General features: G+C 50.3%; 1 protein-coding gene across 2 annotated transcripts in view; it reads left to right on the top strand.

Annotated features, from left to right (window-relative positions):
• LOC132379186 (leucine-rich repeat and immunoglobulin-like domain-containing nogo receptor-interacting protein 1) overlaps nt 1–22165 on the top strand; it is a 569173-nt gene extending 547008 nt beyond the window's left edge. For both annotated transcript variants that reach the window (XM_059946860.1, XM_059946861.1), the window contains one exon: nt 18737–22165. In XM_059946860.1, the coding sequence (XP_059802843.1) occupies nt 18747–20588 (1842 nt within the window). In that variant the 5' untranslated portion in view covers nt 18737–18746 and the 3' untranslated portion in view covers nt 20589–22165. The remainder of the gene's footprint in view (nt 1–18736) is intronic.
• The last annotated feature ends 222 nt before the right edge of the window (nt 22166–22387 follow it).

Raw genomic sequence — 22387 nt, 5'->3', positions numbered from 1 at the left:
ATTGTGGACAATGGGATCCAGTACTGGAATGAATGAGGAGGGATTGTGGACTTTGGGATCCAGTTCTGGAAGCCAATGGGGGTGGTGTACAATGGGATCCAGTGCTGGAATTGGATGGGGGCGATTGTGTACAATGGGTACCAGTACTGGAAGTGAATGGGAGGGATTGTGGGCAATGGGATCTGGTACTGGAAGTGAATGGGAGGGATTGTGTACAATGGGATCCAGTACTGGAAGTGAATGGGAGGGATTGTGGACAATGGGATCTGGTACTGGAATGAATGGGGAAGGATTGTGTACAATGAGATCCAGTACTGGAAGTCAATGGGGGTGGTGTACAATGGGATCCAGTACTGGAATTGGATGGGGGGGATTGTGTACAATGGGATCCAGTGCTGGAAGTCAATGGGGGTGGTGTACAATGGGATCCAGTGCTGGAATTGGATGGGGGCGATTGTGTACAATGGGTACCAGTACTGGAAGTGATTGGGAGGGATTGTGGGCAATGGGATCTGGTACTGGAAGTGAATGGGAGGGATTGTGTACAATGGGATCCAGTACTGGAAGTGAATGGGAGGGATTGTGGACAATGTGATCCAGTACTGGAAGTGAATGGGAGGGATTGTGGGCAATGGGATCTGGTACCGGAGGTGAATGGGGTAGCATAGTGTACAATGGGATCCAGTATTGGAAGTGAATGGGGGGGGATTGTGGACAATGGGATCTGGTACAGGAAGTGAATGGGAGGGATTGTGGACAATGGGATCCAGTACTGGAATGAATGGGGAAGGATTGTGAACAATGGGATCTGGTACTGGACGTGAATGGGAGGGATTGTGTACGATGGGATCCAGTAATGGAATGAATGGGGAGGGATTGCGGACAGTGGGATCTGGTACTGGACGTGAATGGGAGGGATTGTGTACGATGGGATCCAGTAATGGAATGAATGGGGAGGGATTGCGGACAGTGGGATCTGGTACTGGAAGTGAATGGGAGGGATTGTGTACAATGGGATCCAGTACTGGAAGTGAATGGGGGGGTTGTGGACAATGGGATCCAGTTCAGGAAGGAATGAGGAGGGATTGTGGACAATGGGATCTGGTACTGGAATGAATGGGAGGGATAGTGTACAATGTGATCCAGTACTGGAAGTGAATGGGAGGGATTGTGTACAATAGGATCCAGTATTGGAGTTGAATGGGGGGGATGGTGAGCAATGAGATGCAGTGCTGGAATGAATGGGGAGGGATTGTGGGCAACGGGATCCAGTAGTGGAATGAATGGGGAGGGATTGTGGGCAATGGGATCTGGTAGTGGAAGTGAATAGGGAGGGATTGTGGACAATGGGATCCAGTACTGAAGTGAATGGGGAGGGATTGTGGACAATGGGATCCAGTACTGGATGTGAATGGGAGGCATTGTGGACAATGGGGTCCAGTACTTGAATGAATGGGAGGGATTGTGAACAATGGGTTCCAGTACTGGAATGAATGGGGAAGGATAGTGTACAATGGGATCAGGTATTGGAAGTGAATGGGGGAGGGATTGTGGACAATGGGATCTGGTACTGGAAGTGAATGGGGGGGATTGTGGGCAATGGGATCTGGTACAGGAATGAATGGGGAGGGGTTGTGGACAATGGGATCCAGTACTGGATGTGAATGGGGAGGGATTGTGGACGTTGGGATCCAGTACTGGAAGTGAATGGCGAGGGGTTGTGGACAATGGGATCCAGTACTGGATGTGAATGGGGAGGGATTTTGGACAATGGGATCCAGTACTGGAAGTGAATGTGGAGAGATTGTGGACAATGGGATCCGGTACTGGAAGTGAATGGGAGGGATTGTGGACAATGGGGTCTTGTACTGGAAGTGAATGGGGGGGGGGATTGTGGACAATGAGATCTGGTACTGTAAGTGAATGGGAAGGATTGTGGACAATGGGTCCCAGTACTGGAATGAATGGGGAAGGATTGTGAACAATGGGATCTGGTACTGGACGTGAATGGGAGGGATTGTGTACGATGGGATCCAGTAATGGAATGAATGGGGAGGGATTGCGGACAGTGGGATCTGGTACTGGAAGTGAATGGGAGGGATTGTGTACAATGGGATCCAGTACTGGAAGTGAATGGGGGGGTTGTGGACAATGGGATCCAGTTCAGGAAGGAATGAGGAGGGATTGTGGACAATGGGATCTGGTACTGGAATGAATGGGAGGGATAATGTACTATGTGATCCAGTACTGGAAGTGAATGGGGGGGATTGTGGACAATGGGATCCAGTACTGGAATGAATGAGGAGGGATTGTGGACTTTGGGATCCAGTTCTGGAAGTGAATGGGGGGGTGTACAATGGGATCCATTACTGGAATTGGATGGGGGGATTGTGTACAATGGGATCCAGTACTGGAAGTCAATGGGGGTGGTGTACAATGGGATCCAGTACTGGAATTGGATGGGGGTGATTGTGTACAATGGGTACCAGTACTGGAAGTGATTGGGAGGGATTGTGGGCAATGGGATCTGGTACTGGAAGTGAATGGGAGGGATTGTGTACAATGGGATCCCGTACTGGAAGTGAATGGGAGGGATTGTGGACAATGGGATCCAGTACTGGAATGAATGGGGAGGGATTGTGGATGATGGGATCCTGTACTGGAAGTGAATGGGAGGGATTGTGGACAATGGGATCTGGTACTGGAATGAATGGGGAAGGATTGTGTACAATGGGATCCAGTACTGGAAGTGAATGGGAGGGATTGTGGACAATGTGGTCTTGTACTGGAAGTGAACGGGAGGGATTGTGGGCAATGGGATCTGGTACCGGAGGTGAATGGGGTAGCATAGTGTACAATGGGATCCAGTATTGGAAGTGAATGGGGGGGGATTGTGGACAATGGGATCTGGTACAGGAAGTGAATGGGAGGGATTGTGGACAATGGGATCCAGTACTGGAATGAATGGGGAAGGATTGTGAACAATGGGATCTGGTACTGGACGTGAATGGGAGGGATTGTGTACGATGGGATCCAGTAATGGAATGAATGGGGAGGGATTGCGGACAGTGGGATCTGGTACTGGACGTGAATGGGAGGGATTGTGTACGATGGGATCCAGTAATGGAATGAATGGGGAGGGATTGCGGACAGTGGGATCTGGTACTGGAAGTGAATGGGAGGGATTGTGTACAATGGGATCCAGTACTGGAAGTGAATGGGGGGGTTGTGGACAATGGGATCCAGTTCAGGAAGGAATGAGGAGGGATTGTGGACAATGGGATCTGGTACTGGAATGAATGGGAGGGATAGTGTACAATGTGATCCAGTACTGGAAGTGAATGGGGGGGATTGTGGACAATGGGATCCAGTACTGGAATGAATGAGGAGGGATTGTGGACTTTGGGATCCAGTTCTGGAAGTGAATGGGGGGTGTACAATGGGATCCATTACTGGAATTGGATGGGGGGGATTGTGTACAATGGGATCCAGTACTGGAAGTCAATGGGGGTGGTGTACAATGGGATCCAGTACTGGAATTGGATGGGGGGGATTGTGTACAATGGGATCCAGTGCTGGAAGTCAATGGGGGTGGTGTACAATGGGATCCAGTGCTGGAATTGGATGGGGGCGATTGTGTACAATGGGTACCAGTACTGGAAGTGAATGGGAGGGATTGTGGGCAATGGGATCTGGTACTGGAAGTGAATGGGAGGGATTGTGTACAATGGGATCCAGTACTGGAAGTCAATGGGGGTGGTGTACAATGGGATCCAGTACTGGAATTGGATGGGGGTGATTGTGTACAATGGGTACCAGTACTGGAAGTGAATGGGAGGGATTGTGGGCAATGGGATCTGGTACCGGAGGTGAATGGGGTAGCATAGTGTACAATGGGATCCAGTATTGGAAGTGAATGGGGGGGATTGTGGACAATGGGATCTGGTACAGGAAGTGAATGGGAGGGATTGTGGACAATGGGATCCAGTACTGGAATGAATGGGGAAGGATTGTGAACAATGGGATCTGGTACTGGACGTGAATGGGAGGGATTGTGTACGATGGGATCCAGTAATGGAATGAATGGGGAGGGATTGCGGACAGTGGGATCTGGTACTGGAAGTGAATGGGAGGGATTGTGTACAATGGGATCCAGTACTGGAAGTGAATGGGGGGGTTGTGGACAATGGGATCCAGTTCAGGAAGGAATGAGGAGGGATTGTGGACAATGGGATCTGGTACTGGAATGAATGGGAGGGATAGTGTACAATGTGATCCAGTACTGGAAGTGAATGGGGGGGATTGTGGACAATGGGATCCAGTACTGGAATGAATGAGGAGGGATTGTGGACTTTGGGATCCAGTTCTGGAAGCCAATGGGGGTGGTGTACAATGGGATCCAGTGCTGGAATTGGATGGGGGCGATTGTGTACAATGGGTACCAGTACTGGAAGTGAATGGGAGGGATTGTGGGCAATGGGATCTGGTACTGGAAGTGAATGGGAGGGATTGTGTACAATGGGATCCAGTACTGGAAGTGAATGGGAGGGATTGTGGACAATGGGATCTGGTACTGGAATGAATGGGGAAGGATTGTGTACAATGAGATCCAGTACTGGAAGTCAATGGGGGTGGTGTACAATGGGATCCAGTACTGGAATTGGATGGGGGGGATTGTGTACAATGGGATCCAGTGCTGGAAGTCAATGGGGGTGGTGTACAATGGGATCCAGTGCTGGAATTGGATGGGGGCGATTGTGTACAATGGGTACCAGTACTGGAAGTGATTGGGAGGGATTGTGGGCAATGGGATCTGGTACTGGAAGTGAATGGGAGGGATTGTGTACAATGGGATCCAGTACTGGAAGTGAATGGGAGGGATTGTGGACAATGTGATCCAGTACTGGAAGTGAATGGGAGGGATTGTGGGCAATGGGATCTGGTACCGGAGGTGAATGGGGTAGCATAGTGTACAATGGGATCCAGTATTGGAAGTGAATGGGGGGGGATTGTGGACAATGGGATCTGGTACAGGAAGTGAATGGGAGGGATTGTGGACAATGGGATCCAGTACTGGAATGAATGGGGAAGGATTGTGAACAATGGGATCTGGTACTGGACGTGAATGGGAGGGATTGTGTACGATGGGATCCAGTAATGGAATGAATGGGGAGGGATTGCGGACAGTGGGATCTGGTACTGGACGTGAATGGGAGGGATTGTGTACGATGGGATCCAGTAATGGAATGAATGGGGAGGGATTGCGGACAGTGGGATCTGGTACTGGAAGTGAATGGGAGGGATTGTGTACAATGGGATCCAGTACTGGAAGTGAATGGGGGGGTTGTGGACAATGGGATCCAGTTCAGGAAGGAATGAGGAGGGATTGTGGACAATGGGATCTGGTACTGGAATGAATGGGAGGGATAGTGTACAATGTGATCCAGTACTGGAAGTGAATGGGAGGGATTGTGTACAATAGGATCCAGTATTGGAGTTGAATGGGGGGGATGGTGAGCAATGAGATGCAGTGCTGGAATGAATGGGGAGGGATTGTGGGCAACGGGATCCAGTAGTGGAATGAATGGGGAGGGATTGTGGGCAATGGGATCTGGTAGTGGAAGTGAATAGGGAGGGATTGTGGACAATGGGATCCAGTACTGAAGTGAATGGGGAGGGATTGTGGACAATGGGATCCAGTACTGGATGTGAATGGGAGGCATTGTGGACAATGGGGTCCAGTACTTGAATGAATGGGAGGGATTGTGAACAATGGGTTCCAGTACTGGAATGAATGGGGAAGGATAGTGTACAATGGGATCAGGTATTGGAAGTGAATGGGGGAGGGATTGTGGACAATGGGATCTGGTACTGGAAGTGAATGGGGGGGATTGTGGGCAATGGGATCTGGTACAGGAATGAATGGGGAGGGGTTGTGGACAATGGGATCCAGTACTGGATGTGAATGGGGAGGGATTGTGGACGTTGGGATCCAGTACTGGAAGTGAATGGCGAGGGGTTGTGGACAATGGGATCCAGTACTGGATGTGAATGGGGAGGGATTTTGGACAATGGGATCCAGTACTGGAAGTGAATGTGGAGAGATTGTGGACAATGGGATCCGGTACTGGAAGTGAATGGGAGGGATTGTGGACAATGGGGTCTTGTACTGGAAGTGAATGGGGGGGGGGATTGTGGACAATGAGATCTGGTACTGTAAGTGAATGGGAAGGATTGTGGACAATGGGTCCCAGTACTGGAATGAATGGGGAAGGATTGTGAACAATGGGATCTGGTACTGGACGTGAATGGGAGGGATTGTGTACGATGGGATCCAGTAATGGAATGAATGGGGAGGGATTGCGGACAGTGGGATCTGGTACTGGAAGTGAATGGGAGGGATTGTGTACAATGGGATCCAGTACTGGAAGTGAATGGGGGGGTTGTGGACAATGGGATCCAGTTCAGGAAGGAATGAGGAGGGATTGTGGACAATGGGATCTGGTACTGGAATGAATGGGAGGGATAATGTACTATGTGATCCAGTACTGGAAGTGAATGGGGGGGATTGTGGACAATGGGATCCAGTACTGGAATGAATGAGGAGGGATTGTGGACTTTGGGATCCAGTTCTGGAAGTGAATGGGGGGGTGTACAATGGGATCCATTACTGGAATTGGATGGGGGGATTGTGTACAATGGGATCCAGTACTGGAAGTCAATGGGGGTGGTGTACAATGGGATCCAGTACTGGAATTGGATGGGGGTGATTGTGTACAATGGGTACCAGTACTGGAAGTGATTGGGAGGGATTGTGGGCAATGGGATCTGGTACTGGAAGTGAATGGGAGGGATTGTGTACAATGGGATCCCGTACTGGAAGTGAATGGGAGGGATTGTGGACAATGGGATCCAGTACTGGAATGAATGGGGAGGGATTGTGGATGATGGGATCCTGTACTGGAAGTGAATGGGAGGGATTGTGGACAATGGGATCTGGTACTGGAATGAATGGGGAAGGATTGTGTACAATGGGATCCAGTACTGGAAGTGAATGGGAGGGATTGTGGACAATGTGGTCTTGTACTGGAAGTGAACGGGAGGGATTGTGGGCAATGGGATCTGGTACCGGAGGTGAATGGGGTAGCATAGTGTACAATGGGATCCAGTATTGGAAGTGAATGGGGGGGGATTGTGGACAATGGGATCTGGTACAGGAAGTGAATGGGAGGGATTGTGGACAATGGGATCCAGTACTGGAATGAATGGGGAAGGATTGTGAACAATGGGATCTGGTACTGGACGTGAATGGGAGGGATTGTGTACGATGGGATCCAGTAATGGAATGAATGGGGAGGGATTGCGGACAGTGGGATCTGGTACTGGACGTGAATGGGAGGGATTGTGTACGATGGGATCCAGTAATGGAATGAATGGGGAGGGATTGCGGACAGTGGGATCTGGTACTGGAAGTGAATGGGAGGGATTGTGTACAATGGGATCCAGTACTGGAAGTGAATGGGGGGGTTGTGGACAATGGGATCCAGTTCAGGAAGGAATGAGGAGGGATTGTGGACAATGGGATCTGGTACTGGAATGAATGGGAGGGATAGTGTACAATGTGATCCAGTACTGGAAGTGAATGGGGGGGATTGTGGACAATGGGATCCAGTACTGGAATGAATGAGGAGGGATTGTGGACTTTGGGATCCAGTTCTGGAAGTGAATGGGGGGTGTACAATGGGATCCATTACTGGAATTGGATGGGGGGGATTGTGTACAATGGGATCCAGTACTGGAAGTCAATGGGGGTGGTGTACAATGGGATCCAGTACTGGAATTGGATGGGGGGGATTGTGTACAATGGGATCCAGTGCTGGAAGTCAATGGGGGTGGTGTACAATGGGATCCAGTGCTGGAATTGGATGGGGGCGATTGTGTACAATGGGTACCAGTACTGGAAGTGAATGGGAGGGATTGTGGGCAATGGGATCTGGTACTGGAAGTGAATGGGAGGGATTGTGTACAATGGGATCCAGTACTGGAAGTCAATGGGGGTGGTGTACAATGGGATCCAGTACTGGAATTGGATGGGGGTGATTGTGTACAATGGGTACCAGTACTGGAAGTGAATGGGAGGGATTGTGGGCAATGGGATCTGGTACCGGAGGTGAATGGGGTAGCATAGTGTACAATGGGATCCAGTATTGGAAGTGAATGGGGGGGGATTGTGGACAATGGGATCTGGTACAGGAAGGGAATGGGAGGGATTGTGGACAATGGGATCCAGTACTGGAATGAATGGGGAAGGATTGTGAACAATGGGATCTGGTACTGGACGTGAATGGGAGGGATTGTGTACGATGGGATCCAGTAATGGAATGAATGGGGAGGGATTGCGGACAGTGGGATCTGGTACTGGAAGTGAATGGGAGGGATTGTGTACAATGGGATCCAGTACTGGAAGTGAATGGGGGGGTTGTGGACAATGGGATCCAGTTCAGGAAGGAATGAGGAGGGATTTTGGACAATGGGATCTGGTACTGGAATGAATGGGAGGGATAGTGTACAATGTGATCCAGTACTGGAAGTGAATGGGGGGGGATTGTGGACAATGGGATCCAGTACTGGAATGAATGAGGAGGGATTGTGGACTTTGGGATCCAGTTCTGGAAGTCAATGGGGGTGGTGTACAATGGGATCCAGTGCTGGAATTGGATGGGGGCGATTGTGTACAATGGGTACCAGTACTGGAAGTGAATGGGAGGGATTGTGGGCAATGGGATCTGGTACTGGAAGTGAATGGGAGGGATTGTGTACAATGGGATCCAGTACTGGAAGTGAATGGGAGGGATTGTGGACAATGGGATCTGGTACTGGAATGAATGGGGAAGGATTGTGTACAATGGGATCCAGTACTGGAAGTGAATGGGAGGGATTGTGTACAATGGGATCCAGTACTGGAAGTCAATGGGGGTGGTGTACAATGGGATCCAGTACTGGAATTGGATGGGGGGGATTGTGTACAATGGGATCCAGTGCTGGAAGTCAATGGGGGTGGTGTACAATGGGATCCAGTGCCGGAATTGGATGGGGGCGATTGTGTACAATGTGTACCAGTACTGGAAGTGATTGGGAGGGATTGTGGGCAATGGGATCTGGTACTGGAAGTGAATGGGAGGGATTGTGTACAATGGGATCCAGTACTGGAAGTGAATGGGAGGGATTGTGGACAATGGGATCCAGTACTGGAATGAATGGGGAGGGATTGTGGATGATGGGATCCAGTACTGGAAGTGAATGGGAGGGATTGTGGACAATGGGATCTGGTACTGGAATGAATGGGGAAGGATTGTGTACAATGGGATCCAGTACTGGAAGTGAATGGGAGGGATTGTGGACAATGTGGTCTTGTACTGGAAGTGAATGGGAGGGATTGTGGGCAATGGGATCTGGTACCGGAGGTGAATGGGGTAGCATAGTGTACAATGGGATCCAGTATTGGAAGTGAATGGGGAGGGATTGTGGACAATGGGATCTGGTACTGGAATGAATGGGGAAGGATTGTGTACAATGGGATCCAGTACTGGAATGAATGGGGAAGGATTGTGAACAATGGGATCTGGTACTGGACGTGAATGGGGGGGATTGTGTACGATGGGATCCAGTAATGGAATGAATGGGGAGGGATTGCGGACAGTGGGATCTGGTACTGGAAGTGAATGGGAGGGATTGTGTACAATGGGATCCAGTACTGGAAGTGAATGGGGGGGTTGTGGACAATGGGATCCAGTTCAGGAAGGAATGAGGAGGGATTGTGGACAATGGGATCTGGTACTGGAATGAATGGGAGGGATAGTGTACAATGTGATCCAGTACTGGAAGTGAATGGGGGGGATTGTGGACAATGGGATCCAGTACTGGAATGAATGAGGAGGGATTGTGGACTTTGGGATCCAGTTCTGGAAGTCAATGGGGGTGGTGTACAATGGGATCCAGTGCTGGAATTGGATGGGGGCGATTGTGTACAATGGGTACCAGTACTGGAAGTGAATGGGGGGGGTTGTGGGCAATGGGATCTGGTACTGGAAGTGAATGGGAGGGATTGTGTACAATGGGATCCAGTACTGGAAGTGAATGGGAGGGATTGTGGACAATGGGATCCAGTACTGGAATCAATGGGGAGGGATAGTGTGCAGTGTGATCCAGTACTAGAAGTGAATGGGGGGGGATTGTGTACAATGGGATCCAGTACTGGAAGTCAATGGGGGTGGTGTACAATGGGATCCAGTACTGGAATTGGATGGGGGGGATTGTGTACAATGGGTACCAGTACTGGAAGTGATTGGGTGGGATTGTGGGCAATGGGATCTGGTACTGGAAGTGAATGGGAGGGATTGTGTACAATGGGATCCAGTACTGGAAGTGAATGGGAGGGATTGTGGACAATGGGATCCAGTACTGGAATGAATGGGGAAGGATTATGAACAATGGGATCTGCTACTGGAAGCGAATGCGGAGGGATTGCGGACAGTGGGATCTGGTACTGGAAGTGAATGGGAGGGATTGCGTACAATGGGATCCAGTACTGGAAGTGAATGGGGGGGGGATTGTGGACAATGGGATCCAGTACTGGAAGTGAATGTGGAGAGATTGTGGACAATGGGATCCAGTACTGGAATGAATGGGGAAGGATTATGAACAATGGGATCTGCTACTGGAAGCGAATGCGGAGGGATTGCGGACAGTGGGATCTGGTACTGGAAGTGAATGGGAGGGATTGCGTACAATGGGATCCAGTACACGAAGGAATGAGGAGGGATTGTGGACAATGGGAACTGATTCTGGAATGAATGGGAGGGATTGTGGACATTGGGATCCAGTACTGGAATGAATGTGGAGGGATTGTGGGCAATGGGATCTGGTACTGGAAGTGAATGGAGAGGGATTGCGGACAATGGGATCCATTACTGGAATTGGATGGGGGGGATTGTGTACAATGGGATCCAGTACTGGAAGTGAATTGGGGGGGATTGTGGGCAATGTGATCCAGTACTGGAATGAATGGGGAGGGATCGTGTTCATTGAAATTTGGTACAGGAAGTGAATAAGGAGGCATCATGTCCATTGGGATCTGGTGCTAGGAGTGAATAAGGAGGGATCGTGTTTATTGGGATTTGGTACTGGGAGTGAATGGGGGGGGATCGTGTTCATTGGGATCTGGTACTAGGAGTGAATAAGGAGGATTCGTGTTCATTGTGATCTGCTACTAGGAATGAATAAGGAGGGATCATGTTCACTGAAATTTGGTACAGGGAGTGAATAAGGAGGCATGTCCATTATGATCTGGTACTAGGAGTGAATAAGGAGGGATCGTGTTCATTCGGATTTGGTACTGGGAGTGAATGGGGAGGGATCGTATCCATTGGGGTTCAGCACAGTGGTGTGAATATGAAGGGATGGTCTCCATTAGGATTTGCTGAAGTGGAGGTCATTTGAAAGGAATTATGTCCATTTGGATATGGTACAGTACTGTAAACAGGAAGGGATAGTCTCCATTAGGAAATGGTCCAGAGTGAGTGCCAGGGACAGGACTGAGTCCAGTGAGACCTAGAGCATTGAAATTGAATGAGAAGGTGTCGCATCCATTGGGATTTGGTGAAGTGAGCTTTGACTGGGAAGGGATTGTGTTAATTGGGATTTGTTACAGAGGGAGTGAATGGTAAGAATTGTGTCCATTGGGATTTGGTACTGTGAGTGAAGAGGAAGGGATGGTGTCCATTGGGATATGGTTCTGTGTGTGAAGGGGAATGGTCGAGTCCATTGGGATATGGTTCTGTGTGTGAAGGGGAATGGTCGAGTCCATTGGGATATGGTACAGTGAGTGAAGGAGAAGGGTCGTGTCCATTGGGATATGGTTCTGTGTGTGAAGGGGAATGGTCGAGTCCATTGGGATATGGTACGGTAAGTGAAGGAGAAGGGTCGTGTCCATTGGGATATGGTACTGTGAGTGAAGGGGAAGGGTCGTGTCCATTGGGATATGGTACTGTGAGTGAAGGGGAAGGGTCGTGTCCATTGGGATATGGTACTGTGAGTGAAGGGGAAGGGATGGTGTCCATTGGGATATGGTACTGTGAGTGAAGGGGAAGGGATGGTGTCCATTGGGATATGGTACTGTGAGTGAAGGGGAAGGGATGGTGTCCATTGGGATATGGTACGGTGAGTGAAGGGGAAGGGTCGAGTCCATTGGGATATGGTACTGTGAGTGAAGGAGAAGAGATGGTGTCCTTTGGGATATGGTACTGTGAGTGAAGGGGAAGGGTTGAGTCCATTGGGATATGGTACAGTGAGTGAAGAGGAAGGGTCGAGTCCATTGAGATATGGTACGGTGAGTGAAGGAGAAGGGTCGTGTCCATTGGGATATGGTACAGTGAGTGTAGGGGAAGAGATGTAGTCCATTGGGACGTGGTACTGTGAGTGAAGGGGAAGTGTCGAGTCCATTGGGGTATGGTTCTGTGTGTGAAGGGGAATGGTCGAGTCCATTGGGATATGGTACGGTGAGTGAAAGGGAAGGGTCGTGTCCATTGGGATATGGTACTGTGAGTGAAGGGGAAGGGTCGTGTCCATTGGGATATGGTACAGTGAGTGAAGAGGAAGGGATGGTGTCCATTGGGATATGGTACTGTGTGTGAAGGGGAAGGGATGGTGTCCATTGGGATATGGTACTGTGAGTGAAGGGGAAGGGTCGTGTCCATTGGGATATGGTACGGTGAGTGAAGGGGGAGAGATGTAGTCCATTGGGATATGGTTCTGTGTGTGAAGGGGAATGGTCGAGTCCATTGGGATATGGTACGGTGAGTGAAGGGGAAGGGTCGAGTCCATTGGGATATGGTACTGTGAGTGAAGGAGAAGAGATGGTGTCCTTTGGGATATGGTACTGTGAGTGAAGGGGAAGGGTTGAGTCCATTGGGATATGGTTCTGTGTGTGAAGGGGAATGGTCGAGTCCATTGGGATATGGTACGGTGAGTGAAAGGGAAGGGTCGTGTCCATTGGGATATGGTATTGTGAGTGAAAGGGAAGGGTCGTGTCCATTGGGATATGGTACTGTGAGTGAAGGGGAAGGGTCGTGTCCATTGGGATATGGTACAGTGAGTGAAGAGGAAGGGATGGTGTCCATTGGGATATGGTACTGTGTGTGAAGGGGAAGGGATGGTGTCCATTGGGATATGGTACTGTGAGTGAAGGGGAAGGGTTGAGTCCATTGGGATATGGTACTGAGAGTGAAGGAGAAGAGATGGTGTCCTTTGGGATATGGTACAGTGAGTGAAGGAGAAGGGTCGTGTCCATTGGGATATGGTACAGTGAGTGAAGGGGAAGAGATGTCGTCCATTGGGATATGGTTCTGTGTGTGAAGGGGAATGGTCGAGTCCATTGGGATATGGTACGGTGAGTGAAGGGGAAGAGATGGTGTCCATTGGGATATGGTTCTGTGTGTGAAGGGGAATGGTCGAGTCCATTGGGATATGGTACGGTGAGTGAAAGGGAAGGGTCGTGTCCATTGGGATATGGTTCTGTGTGTGAAGGGGAATGGTCGAGTCCATTGGGATATGGTACAGTGAGTGAAGAGGAAGGGATGGTGTCCATTGGGATGTGGTACTGTGAGTGAAGGGGAAGGGTCGTGTCCATTGGGATATGGTACAGTGAGTGAAGAGGAAGGGATGGTGTCCATTGGGATATGGTACTGTGTGCGAAGGGGAAGGGATGGTGTCCATTGGGATATGGTACTGTGAGTGAAGGGGAAGGGTCGTGTCCATTGGGATATGGTACGGTGAGTGAAGGGGGAGAGATGTAGTCCATTGGGATATGGTTCTGTGTGTGAAGGGGAATGGTCGAGTCCATTGGGATATGGTACAGTGAGTGAAGGGGGAGAGATGTAGTCCATTGGGATATGGTGCAGTGAGTGAAGGGGAAGAGATGGTGTCCATTGGGATATGGTACTGTGAGTGAAGAGGAAGGGTCGTGTCCATTGGGATATGGTACAGTGAGTGAAGGGGAAGAGATGTCGTCCATTGGGATATGGTGCAGTCGGTTTTGATGCAGTGTGAGTGAATGGACTGTGATTGCTTCCATTGAATTTTATTTCCGGATGTGAGTGGGAAGTGATTGTGCCCATTGGGATACAGTGCAGTGAAAGTTAATTGGAAGGAATTGTTTCCATTGGCATCTTGTGCATTGAGAGAGAATGAGAAGTGATCACGTCTATTGGGATCTGTTTCAGTGAGTAAGAATGGGAAGGGGTCGTGTCCATTGGGATATGGTACTGTGAGTGAAGGGGAAGGGTCGTGTCCATTGGGATTTGGTACGGTGAGTGAAGGGGAGGGGTCGTGTCCATTGGGATGTGGTACTGTGAGTGAAGGGGAAGGGTCGTGTCCATTGGGATGTGGTACTGTGAGTGAAGGGGAAGGGGTCGTGTCCATTGGGATATGGTACTGTGAGTGAAGGGGAAGGGTCATGTCCATTGGGATATGGTACAGTGAGTGAAGGGGAAGGGTCATGTCCATTGGGATATGGTACTGTGAGTGAAGGGGAAGGGTCGTGTGCATTGGGATTTGGTACTGTGAGTGAAGGGGAAGGGGTCGTGTCCATTGGGATATGGTACTGTGAGTGAAGGGGAAGGGTCGTGTGCATTGGGATTTGGTACTGTGAGTGAAGGGGAAGGGATCGTGTCCATTGGGATGTGGTACTGTGAGTGAAAGGGAAGGGATGGTGTCCATTGGGATGTGGTACTGTGAGTGAAGGGGAAGGATTGTGTCCATTGGGATGTGGTACTGTGAGTGAAGGGGAAGGGTCGTGTCCATTGGGATATGGTACTGTGTGAAAGGTAAGGGATGGTGTCCATCGGGATTTGGTAATGTGTGAAAGGTAAGGGATGGTGTCCATTGGGATTTGGTAATGTGTGAAAGGTAAGGGATGGTGTCCATCGGGATTTGGTAATGTGTGAAAGGTAAGGGATGGTGTCCATCGGGATTTGGTAATATGTGAAAGGTAAGGGATCGTGTCCATTGGGATTTGGTACTGTGTGAAAGGTAAGGGATCGTGTCCATTGGGATTTGGTAATGCGGGTGAAGGGGAAAGGTATTGTATCCTTTACGATTTGTTACTGGGAGTGAACCAGAGAGCGATGTGTGCTTTGGGATAGCACCTGTAGCGAGCAGGGACACCTCGGGAGTCCAGCCGATTGTCACAGTGCTGATCTGAGATCGGGCTGTAGGAGCCAGGAATCAACTCTCGGATGACCCAGCTTCGGGTGTGGGGATGATGGGGAGTAATCATTGGGGCTGCGTCTAATTTTCCGTACGGAGAGAATAATGGAATGGTGACTGCCCTAAAAAGCATTGCACGTTTAAAAGCCCGGTATTATCGCTGTGGAGAGGAGGGGGCAGATAGCTGCTGCTGATTGGCGGGATGAGAGGGGTTTGGATGTTTCTGCATGCTTCCCAGACTCCCCACTGATTGTCTGAAATATGGTGACAGCACGTTTTCTGGCGGAATGGTTCGTGGACTATCTGATTTAACCTTTCCTCCAAAAGAATGAGGTGACATTAGCTGAATTAAATGAAATTTCTCCGTGCACGTGGTCCATACCCCTCCGTTCTCTACACATTCATGTGCCTATCAAAAATCAGCATAGATCTAAAGACATAGGACCAGAATTAGGCCACTTGGCCCATCAAGTCTGTTTGACTATTCTAGCTTAACTTCCGCTTTGAATATATCCAATGACATGGCCTGGCCATGAACTCCACTCCTCTTGTGAAAGAGATTGCTCCTCGTTTCTGTTCTAAATGGACACCCTTCTATTCTGAGGCTGCGCCTTCTGGTCCTGGACTCCCACTATAGGAAAGTCCTCTACACATCTACTCTATCGAAGTGCTTCAGTATTCGATAGGTTTCAACGAGCTCCCCCCTCATTCTCCTAAACTCCAGCGAGTTCAGGCCCAAACACTCCTTTCATTTGGGATCAACGCTTTACATTCCTGCCACTGCCTGTAAGGAGTTTGCATGTTCTCCCGCGTGGTGACCGCGTGGGTTTCCCCTGGAGCTCAGTGTAAAGACGAGGCAGTTGGTCGGTTAATTAGTCATTTTAAATTGACCGATGATTAGTCTAGGATTAAATCAGGAGTTTGCGCGGCTCAAAGGAATAAGGAAAGGCTTAGGCTCCTCTGAACCCTCCTGAGTGCCGGCATATCTTCCCTTAGATACGGGGCCTCAAACTTCTCCGAGTGTGCTCTGACACCATGATCGTATCTGTGTTCATCACCACCCCAGTCATCCACCACTTATCCCACACATCGCCTTTAAGCACCCTCACCCCCCTCATCCTCGCCTGAAATACTCAGCCAGAGCAACAATCCTTTATGAAATCACAAGGGACTGCTGATGCTGTGACTCAGCGCTACAAAGCGCTGGAGAAACTCATCAGGTCAAGCAGCCATGAGGTGGAGAAAATATCGATTTTCTTTTATTCCTGACAAGTTCCAGTACTGTTGGGAATCCTCCAGTGCATTAGCTTTTGTCTGAACATGCAACAGTCGACATAGTTCAGTGGAGGGGGTGAGAGGGGGTGAAGTGGAGAGCGAATATCGGAGAGGGTGAGAGTAAGGTTGAAAGGGGAATAACCGGCTGGGGATGGTTATTCCCTCAGACGCGTATCAGAATGTGGAGCCAATCAACAGCGGTAGGGGAGGCTGGCCTCGCCCTGTGTTGTAACCAATTGATGTGGTGGTGTCCTGGTGTTTGTGGCTGAGCACTGCACCATTCTGATCCCGCTCACTGCCCAGGGTCACCAGGAATGAAGAGTGAATGCAGTAGAAGTGTTGTGGTACGCCACCATGTTATGCCAAGCATGATACCTGGCCATTACCGTTACCCACAGGTGACTTCCCATTCCCTGCTCACACTCACTCTACAAAGGACTATGACGTATCTATGACCACACACAGTCAAAACGCCAGGATTAAGACAGGTAAAATTTAGCATCGTTCTGAAACAAAGGGTCAACATGATCATGCAGGACAGAATGGCCTTCGGCCCAACTCGTTCATGCTGACCAAGGAAGCCACTAAGCTAATCATTGGTATTTACCCACATTCGGCCCATATCACTCTGAATCTTCCCTATTTCTGTCTCTTAGATGTTGTTCCTGTACCTGCCTCCAAAGCTTCATATGGCTGCTTGTACTATATACGGATTGTGAAAAATACAGACTATATGGATTGCTTGTTCTGTATACAGACTATACAGATTGCTTGTTCTGTGTACGGACTGAAGGGTATGGACTGTATATGGATTGCTTGTTCTATATACAGACTGCGAAGAAATTGTCATCAGGTTCATTTTAAACCTTTCTCCTCTCACCTTGACTCCATTTCCCTGGGGTAAAATGACTGTATATTCATGCTTTCTATGCCCCCAATGACTTTATGTGATGTTATAATTTTATACACCTTTATAAGGTCACTTCTCTGTCTCCTACATTCTAAAGCTTAAAGCCCTAGGCTGCTCAACCTCTCCCTTTCACTCAATCCCTTCGGTCCTGGCTATATCTTCATAAATCATCTGCTGTTTTTCTAATTTAATTACAGCTTTCCTATAAAAGCAACCAAAATTGTATGCTGTACTTACAAGTATGGCCCTGCCAAGGTCTTATATGACAGCAACGTAACATCCCGATTTCTAAACTCATTGCCCTGACCAGTGAGCCAAATGCCTTTGTCTATCTTTGTTGTTGCTTTGAGTGAAATATCTGCTTGTACTCATCTCCACATCTCCACATCTCACCATTCACTATTCAAGCCCCACCATTTGTTAGGCTTGATTTCCCAAAATGCAACTTTGGACTTCTCTGAATTAAATGCTATTTGCCAACCCCCGGCCCATTCTCCTGAGTGATTAAGATCACCCTGTAATTTTTGATAACCTTCTTTACTGCCTACATACCTCCTCATTTAGTATTATCAGCAAACTTACTAACCATGTTCACATCAGAATTGTTTACATAAATAAAGACCAACAAAGGTCTGTGCACCAACTCCCATGGCACGTCACTAGTCATAGACCTCCAGTATGAAAAATAACCTACAATAACCCTCAGATTCAGATCTTCCTTCCATCCAGCTCATAGAAACATAGAAAACCTACAGCACAATACAGGCCCTTCGGCCCACAAACCTCTGCCGAACATGTCCTTACCTTAGAAATTACCTCGGGTCACCCATAGCCCTCTATATTTCTAAGCTCCATATACCTATCCAGGAGTCTCTTAAAAGAGCCTATCAATGTATCGAATTAGTTAGTTTCGCCTGGACCCATGTGATCTAATTTTCCACACTCACCTACCAAATAGGGCCTTACCAAAGGCTTTGCTGAAGTCCAAGTAGACAACGTCCACTGCTCAATCTTTATCTGCCCTCTTGGCTACCCTATCGAAAATCTCTAAGAGGCTTGTCGGAGAGATTTCCCACACATATGTTGACTACCCGTAATTAGATGCCCAAATGATGATAGATCCTGCCCGCTCAGAACCCCCTCAAGAAACGTCACTTGCCCGCGGTTTCCTGGCTCGTCTCCCTGTCCGCGCTTCTGCTCATTCGTAAGTCCTCGGGGTTAATTCTGTCTGCGCTGGTGTCTGTACTCTCTGTGACTAACCAGCCGTGTCTTTCTGTGCTACTACAGGTGAGGGACGATGGTGGTTGCAGGGACCAGCGCGCAGAGTCCTGGCCTGCCTCCCTGGCCGCCCATCCTTCTGCTGATCCTCGGAGCAGTGCTATCGGGCCACGCCAGCGGCTGCCCGGCTCGCTGTGATTGTTCAGCGCAGGAGAGATCCGTGGTGTGCCACCGGAAGCGGTTCATCTCCGTTCCAGAGGGGATCCCGACTGAAACCCGGCTGCTGGACCTGAGCAAGAACCGCATCAAGACGCTGAACCAGGACGAGTTCTCCGCCTACCCGCTGCTGGAGGAGCTGGAATTGAATGAAAACATTATCTCCACAGTGGAGCCCGGCACCTTCAGCAACCTCTTCAACCTGCGCTCGTTGGGTCTGAGGAGCAATAGGCTAAAACTGATCCCCCTCGGTGTCTTCACTGGCCTCAACAACCTCACGCAGCTGGACATCAGCGAGAACAAGATCGTCATCCTGCTCGACTACATGTTCCAGGATCTGTACAACCTCAAGTCGCTGGAGGTGGGCGACAACGACCTGGTCTACATCTCGCATCGCGCCTTCAACGGCCTCCACAGCCTCGAGCAGCTGACGCTGGAGAAGTGCAACCTGACCACAGTGCCCACCGAGGCGCTGAGCCACCTGCACGGCCTGATCGAGCTACGGCTCCGCTTCCTCAATATCAACGCCATCCAGAACTACTCCTTCCGGCGGCTGTACCGCCTCAAGGTGCTGGAGGTGTCCCATTGGCCCTACTTGGACACGCTAGCACCCAACTGCCTGTACGGGTTGAATCTCACCTCCCTCACCATCAGTAGCTGTAACCTGAGCTCTGTGCCATACCTGGCCATCCGACACCTGGTCTACCTGAAGTTCTTCAACCTCTCCTTCAATCCCATCACCACCATCCATGGCCACATGATGCAGGAACTGCTGCGGTTGCAGGAAATTCACCTGGCCGGCGGCAGGCTCACCACCCTGGAGCCCTACGCCTTCCGAGGCCTGAGTCACCTACGGGTGCTCAATGTCTCCTCCAACTACCTGAGCACGCTGGAGGAGAGCGTCTTCCACTCGGTGGGCAACCTGGAGACGCTAATCATGGACAGGAACCCGCTGGCCTGCGACTGCCGCCTCCTCTGGGTGTTCAGGCGCCGCTGGCGACTCAACTTTAACCGGCAGCAGCCGGCCTGCGCCTCACCCGAGATGGTGCAGGGCAAGGAGTTCAAGGACTTCCCGGACGTGCTGTTGCCCAACTACTTCACGTGCCGGCGCGCGCGCATCCGCGACAAGGCGCCGCAGCGGGTGCAGGTGGACGAAGGGCACTCCGTGCACTTCCAGTGCCGGGCGGATGGCGATCCCCCGCCTGTCATCATGTGGGTTTCGCCCAGGAAGCGGCAGATCTCGGCGCGCAGCAGCGGCAGGCTGACCGTCTTCCCGGACGGCACGCTGGAGGTGCGCTACGCCCAGCTACAGGACAATGGCACCTACCAGTGCCTGGCCATGAACGCGGGCGGCAATGACACGGTGACCGCCAGCCTGCACGTCCGCGGCTACGCGCCCGACTGGGGCCAGGCGCCCAATAAGAGCTTGGCGTTCATCACCAACCAGCCGAACGGCAGCAGCGCCAACAGCACCCGCGCCTCCGTGCCTTTCCCCTTCGACATCAAGACTCTGATCATCGCCACCACCATGGGCTTCATCTCCTTCCTGGGGGTGGTCCTGTTCTGTCTGGTGCTCCTGTTTCTCTGGAGCAGGGGCAAGGGTAACACCAAGCACAACATCGAGATCGAGTACGTGCCTCGCAAATCGGACGCGGGTGTGGGCACTGCGGATGCACCGCGCAAATTCAACATGAAGATGATTTAAGCGATCAGCCACGTACTCTTTTCATCAATACGTTTGGTGACCACCGATTTTTGAAGAAGTATTTAGTTCGTGGGAATGCGAGGAGCGCGTCGACGCGTGGTTTTTATTTTCTATGTGAAGGTGTGGAAGTATTTCAGGAGAAGCGGGGTGAGCACTTCCCGTCGCCTTTTCCCGGTCACGGAGTGGCTCGCTGTCCCGGGGAGTTCGCTGGCTGCTTGGCTCCAAGCCGGCGCCGGGGAGCCACCGCACCTCACCTAGAAACCATTTCTGCCCCAGCAGGGAGCCATCCTCACACCGACTGACCCGACACAGGACACCGTACTGACAGCAGGAACCGAGGGAGGGGGAGGAGGAGGTGAACATAGAACATACAACAACGCACAGAGCATAGAATAAACACACAAGGTTCTGCAGATGCTGGAAATCTAGCGCAACACACAAAAAATGCTGGAGGAACTCAGCAAGTCTGGCAGCATAAAAAAGACTACGAAGGGTCTCGGCATGTGGCTGTTTATTCCTCTCCGTAGATGCTGCTTGTCCGGCTGATTTCCTCTCGCAGTCTGTATGTGCTGCACAGGAGAGAGAGCATTTTAGGATGCAAAACAGCTTATGCTGCCACGCTGTCTGTAAGGAGTTTGTACGTTCTCCCCGTGACCACGTGGGTTTCCTCCGGGTGCTCCGGTTTCCTCCTACAATCCAAAGACATATCGGGTAGTAGGTTAATTGGTCATATGGGTGTAATTGGGCAGCGAAGGCACGTTGGGGCAGAAGGGCTTGTTACCGTGTTGAATCTCTGAATAAAAAAAGCATGGGACACTAATATCGAAATTACTCCATTACAGTGTTCTATCATATATATTTTTACTTGGAGATCAGTACAGTAATAGGCTAGTCGGCCCACCATATCTATGCCATTTAACACCAACTGCCCGTACATTGTCAATATCCATCCATACTCTGCCTGTCCATGTGTCTAAACTGTCTCCTCCACCTTCTCCACTCTCTTGTAAAACTCAGTTAAATTCCTCCCATTCACCTTCCAATTATGCCCTTCAGTATTTGACATTTGCAGCTTGCGAGAAGGAGTAGACTCCGCCTGCTCTGTCTATTCTTGTCATTGTATAAATTTCTCTCCGGTTGCCCCTCAGACTCCGCTGCCCTGGAAGAAACAGCCCAAGTTTGATCAACCTCTCCTCCAGGTTAATAATACCCCCTAATCCAGGCAACATCCCGATGAACACTCTCCAAATCCACTGCATCCTTCTTTAGATACACTAACCAGAACAGCACACCATACTGCAAAGGGGGAAACTAACCAGGGTAGACAGACCAGAGACACAAGGGACAGCAGGTGCTAGACAGGGGTAGACAGACCAGAGACACAAGGGATGGCAGGTGCTAGACAGGGGTAGACAGACCAGAGACACAAGGGATGGCAGGTGCTAGACAGGGGTAGACAGACCAGAGACACAAGGGATGGCAGGTGCTAGACAGGGGTAGACAGACCAGAGACACAAGGGACAACAGGTGCTAGACAGGGGTAGACAGACCAGAGACACAAGGGACAGCAGGTGCTAGACGGGTAGACAGACCAGAGACACAAGGGACAGCAGGTGCTAGACAGGGGTAGACAGACCAGAGACACAAGGGATGGCAGGTGCTAGATGGGGGTAGACAGACCAGAGACACAAGGGATGGCAGGTGCTAGACAGGGGTAGACAGACCAGAGACACAAGGGACAGCAGGTGCTAGACATGGGTAGACAGACCAGAGACACAAGGGATGGCAGGTGCTAGACA

The sequence above is a fragment of the Hypanus sabinus genome, chromosome 21 (assembly GCF_030144855.1).
Source record: "Hypanus sabinus isolate sHypSab1 chromosome 21, sHypSab1.hap1, whole genome shotgun sequence".
In the NCBI taxonomy this organism is placed as follows: Eukaryota; Metazoa; Chordata; class Chondrichthyes; order Myliobatiformes; family Dasyatidae; genus Hypanus; species Hypanus sabinus.
Note: the sequence above shows the minus strand (reverse complement) of the source record. Positions and strands in the feature narration are given on the sequence as shown.